This window comes from Polistes canadensis, unplaced genomic scaffold, assembly GCF_001313835.1.
Source record: "Polistes canadensis isolate GaletaPanama2010 unplaced genomic scaffold, ASM131383v1 scaffold_145, whole genome shotgun sequence".
Classification (NCBI taxonomy): domain Eukaryota; kingdom Metazoa; phylum Arthropoda; class Insecta; order Hymenoptera; family Vespidae; genus Polistes; species Polistes canadensis.
This window is the reverse complement of record NW_014569692.1, coordinates 145,423-151,039: the sequence shown is the minus strand read 5'-3', so window position 1 is coordinate 151,039 and position 5,617 is coordinate 145,423. Positions and strand designations below refer to the sequence as shown.

Here is a 5,617-nt window from a genome sequence, read left to right as displayed (position 1 = left end):
TACTCTACGTGTAGATAAAAGAGTGCACTTTAATTTAATATAAGTTTCATTCAAATCCATTTGCTAAAAGTATAAAAAATATTTGCCGAAACTTTTTAAAGAAATGGCAAAGTAGGAAAAATTTTGCAGCATCGCATTCTTTGGCATTTTATGAACCTTTGCAGATTGTTTTATATCGCGAAAAGATACTCTACGTGTAGACAAAAGAATGTACTTTAATTTAATATAAAAATTAATAAAATTCATTTGCAAAAAGTATAAAAAATATGTACCGAAACTTTTCAAAGAAATTGCAAAGTTGCACAATCTACAGCATTGCATTCTCTGACATTTTTTGAAGCTTTGTAAATTGATTTATAACTCTACAAAGTATTCTACGCGTAGATAAAAGAGTATACTTTAATTTAACATAAGTTTTATTAAAATTCATTTGCTAAAAATATAAAAAATATGTACCGAAACTTTTCAAAGAAATTGCAAAGATGCACAACTTACAGCAGTGCATTCTCTGACATTTTCTGCACTTTACATTTGATTTTTATAACTCTACAAAGTATTCTGCGTGTAGAAAAAAGAGTGTACTTTAATTTAACATAAGTTTTATTAATATTTATTCACTTTTAGCATAAAAAATATTTACCAAAACTTTTCAAAGAAATTTCAAAGATGCACAATTTACAGCATTGCACAATCTCTGATATTTCTTTGAAAAGTTTCTGTAAATATTTGGCGGAAAATAATAATAATAATGGCGGATTTCCGGCTATGACGATAACATATATATACATATAATATTACATATATATATATAAATGCAAATCTTTTGCAAGTGCATCGGTGTAACTATACCATCGTAAATTATACTTCTCAGACCTCTAATAGGCGTTTCCTGTGCATCACACCGTAGAAAATGATTCCAAGTACATACAATGTACGCGTATATAAGCCCAACAAAAAGGGTCACGCAAATTTCAAGTGGAACTAACGAAATACTTTTACCCTAAATTAATTGTTTCCTTACCTTTTTTTTTAATTGTCATTGTTAACGTGTTTTAATCCATTTAATTATAATTTCAAACGATCGATCGTTCCTAATTCAAATTTTGTATTTAACAATCTATTATTTCTAATAATTATTGTCAGGTATATATTATTTATTAATTCGCGTAAGAGAATAATTTTTTTCCTTCGTATGTGTGTGTGTTTATAATTCGTTTTAAAAAAAGAAAAGGAAAAATATATTGGCTATTATTTTTATTTACTTTTATTTATCTTTTATTTCTCAAAATTCACGTTACAAACGTTTATCATTCGAGTTTTGTACATAGATTACATCGTAGTGAAATCGTTTTTAGTTATTTATTTTTTCTTTTTATTACTTTTTTTTTTCTTTTTTTTTTTCTGTTATCTGCCACCATATACTTTATACTTTATACCACTAATCGTTTTATCATAACTTCAATCTCTTTGGTTCTTTAGCTTCGATCTTAGCCCGTTATATACGGTCATAATAATTTAATTAGACGATGCATTCTTGATAAAATCATTAACAGATGTTTACGATGTTAATATTAAGCATTATTCATTTAATTACTCTTTTTTTCTTTTTTTTTTTTCAATTTGTTTCTAGAACACATTAATGTATCTTTAAAGATTCAATTCAGTCAACTGGTTAAATGATATATTATTTGTATAAAATTAATTGATTTTGTAATTATGTTAAATATAATACTATAAAATTTAGGATACAATTTTTTCATGTTCATTAAGGTTTGTTTTTTTTTTTTTTAATATAAAGTAACAAGATCGATTAAATTTATATTTGAATAATACGTTTAGTATATTCTTTTATGAGGTAGTAGGTTCGTATACATGAATTCAGTCAGTTTTCGAAGAAAATATTAAACGATATTATTTTTTCGTCTAATATTATTTCTTTCTTATTTATAATCACATTTCTTAAAAACATTAATATTATATTATATTGGAACACGTTTATGATATTTAAAGCTATATTATTGGCAAGATATAACATTAAGTTATAATATATATATTTATGATTTCATTTCTAATGCAATTATTGACATTTAAATTCGTTGCAACTTTTTAATAACTTTTTTTACTTCTATTTTTAATCAATGTTTTATTTTCACTAAACAATTGTTTGATAATTGAAAATATTGACTAGAGGATAATGTAGGAATCTTCTATATCAATATTAATTATAATAAATGATCTCATTATTATTATTAAAACAATTGTGTTATATTATCACGCGTATCGAATGTATATAAAACAAATTGAGAATGGCTAGTTAAATTAACTCTGTTCAGTTATATATATATATATATATATATACATATACATAAATGAAATAAATAAATAAATTATTTTTTCGTCGGATTTTTCGATGCTTTTTTTTTATAAACGGTAACCGTAGGAACATTTTCAACGAAACTTCGTACAACCGAAGCTGGTGAAACGAACCATTTGTTAACTTCGAACAAATTTCCAGATTTGTTATTAGTTGTTGTCGTTGTAGTTGTAGTTGTGGTTGTAGTTGTGGTTGTTACAAAAATAGTAGTACCAGGTTTCCCATTGTTCATTTCTTTTTCATTATCTTGAATGTTACAATTACTTTTCTCTTTGATTTCATTCCTGAGATCACAATTTTTAATATAAATCTTTTCGGTTTCTTTCGTGTCAGAATTCGATGGATCACCACAATTGTCAACTTTTTTCGTTTTCTTCATTAATTTCTTCGTCTTGTCCATTCCAAGATAATTTTTCAAAGTCGCAGACGATGATTCCTTGGTATCTTTTTTATTCACAGTAGAATTAACATCCATCGATTCGGTATCCACAGTTATTTTCCCACCTACGCCAAAATATTGGACATTATCTTTCGACGATTTTGGTCCCAATAAAACACGACCACCATCACCGGTGTATACAATGTCACCTGTATTATTCTTGACCTTGATTAGGCATCCATCACCCACGACACGAACGCTTCCACAATTTTTACTCATGGTTATTTTACAACCATCACCTGTTACCTCGAGTATTCGATTATTGGAATCCATTTGTACGAATAAACCATCACCTTTCAATCTTCTTATCTTTTCTCGATTTTCTTTCATTTTATTACAAAAATGATTTGTATATTTTGTATGATTTATTATAAATCGTATTATTTATAATCTTCACTGGAAGATATCAATGATAATGATATATTTTAATTCAATCGGATTAATTTATCGAACACTAACACACTTCCAATGTATTATATTATTTAATTGAATTAAAACACAAAATGTTTGTAGTTATTTATAATGACTATAATAATAATATTATTATTATTATAATATATTATTTTAATATATATAGAAAAATATACTATCGAAAGTATATATATTCCAAATATTTAATTAGAAAATTTTATTTCACTTTTATTGATGATATATTGATTTTTGATCAATACTGTAATCATCATCATCGTTCTTATATCTTCTATTTGATGACACAAATTTTGATTATTATAGATCATCATTAATCGATCATATATTAAAACTATATATCACTTATATATATATATCACTATGTGTATTTATATATATATATATAACTTTAATCGATTAATATTATCGATCCGAATACTTTTGATTCTTTCGTTGATCTGTTGAAAATTCTCAACGTTCACTGATACTTAAAACATTTCTCCCACCATTCATTTACAATTTAACGTTACCACTACTACTATCACCACCACCACCACCAGTTTTTGCCATCACCAGTTTACCACCACCAATATAAAACTCAAAAAAAGAAAAAACCTTTCTTGGTTATTTTTTACTTGACAAAAAAAAAAAAGCAAAGAAATTTATACTTTTAACATATATTCTTTTTTACAAACAATCGATAGATCTCATATGTTAAACCACGTTTGTCGCGACACACAACGAATGCTTCTTTCGAACCTTGGATTCACGGATATCATATACACACGCACATACACGCAAAACAGATGATTAGAATCACGTGTATATACAGTCATATACTATACGATGAGTTTGGTGCTTCCCCAGTATTATTTCTCAACTCGAGAGATATAGAAAAAGAAACGTAACGGAAGATATTTCTTTTTTTCTTTCTTTTTTTTTCTTTTTTTTCGGTTTATATTCACTTCGATTCGTTCCTTTTATTTTTTTTTTTCAAATTAATTATGTCAATCTTCATTCATTCATTCATTCTATTTTGTTCCTTTTTTTCTTTTTCTTCTCAGATTTTTTGTTCTCCGTTTTGTTAATTATTAATTATTAAATTTTAATTTTTATAAAATTAGAAAGAAAAAAAAAAGAAATCGTGTCGTTGTTTTCAGCAAGATAATTAAACTCAACTCGTAAATATTCAATGATTGTTCATATATATATATATACAGATAAATACATGTATTTGCATGTAATAACATATACGAATGGTATGTTAAATATCGAGGTTCTTTACCGATTTATTAACCATTATGGTTTTCGGGACTTCCCAAGACCTTTCATGTTTCTATTCGTTTTCTCTTTCCTTTTCTTTTTTTTTTTCTCTCCCTCTATCTCTCTTTCTCTAATTCTCATTGCCAAGCTTGCATATTACACACACTCGTTTATCATTCCTATTCACGAGAATTTTTTATTTTTTTTTTTTTTTTTATTTTTTTACAACGAAATTTTTATCCTACACGACGTGCGAAATTATTTTCTAAAACGTTCTTGATAATAATTTGACACGAGTTTGTGCTGCGACGAATTTTTATGTTAAGAAAAAGAAAAACAACAACAAAAAATAATAAAACCTCTTTCTCGGTGGATTGTAAATAAAATGTAGTATCAAATTTTTCATCGTATAATAAATTTGTACTCTTTCTTTTTTGTTTTTTACATATCTGGTTGCAGGTATTTAATGACGTCGTTGTTGTTGTTGTTGTTGTTGAGATATTTGAGATTTTTATAATCAAGTTTGAATAATATTTTTGTTTTTCTTTTCTTTTATTTGCATCCAACAATTTCAATTATAAATGTTCGAATTTTTTAACCCGTTTTTAAATTAAATCCAACGTTGATTATCTTAATCAATTTTCGAGGAATTCCCATTTTTCATTGGAAATTATATACGAATCATCGTATAATGATTGAAATGAAAAGAAAAGAACAGGAAAGGAAAAAAAAAAATACATTTCGCACAACTTTCTTGAATTTTCTTCAATAGAAGCACAACATCATTAGTTTTATTTATACTCTCATATATAACTGCGATTTATATCAATTTTTTCATTGTAAATTTAACGATAAAACAATTTGAAATCTTTGCAATACTAAGTATAGTAAAAATGTTCATACCTGTTTTTCAACAAATGGATCACGTCATTCTAAATTTAATTGTGTCGTATCGATCAGATCTTCCAGTTTTGAAAATAATTTCGCGATAATTATGCTGAAAATATAGTGTTTCGTTTATTTTTCTTTTTTTTTTTATTTTTTTTTTTTTTTTGTTTTATTTTTTAAAAGATCCCCAGTATCGTTAACCTTTTCGAATATCGACTATGACAAATGTTGAATTTTTCATTTTT

The 5,617-nt window shown here is 25.8% G+C and overlaps 2 protein-coding genes across 4 annotated transcripts in view; one reads left to right on the top strand and one right to left on the bottom strand.

Moving 5' to 3' along the window:
• LOC106788606 overlaps positions 1 to 5,617 on the top strand; it is a 26,837-nt gene that overhangs the window by 10,633 nt on the left and 10,587 nt on the right. The gene's annotated exons all lie outside the window — the stretch shown is intronic.
• LOC106788595 lies at positions 2,388 to 3,160 on the bottom strand. The gene has a single exon (XM_014752000.1). The coding sequence runs from the start codon at positions 3,141 to 3,143 to the stop codon at positions 2,388 to 2,390; it is 756 nt and encodes a 251-aa protein (XP_014607486.1). The 5' UTR covers positions 3,144 to 3,160.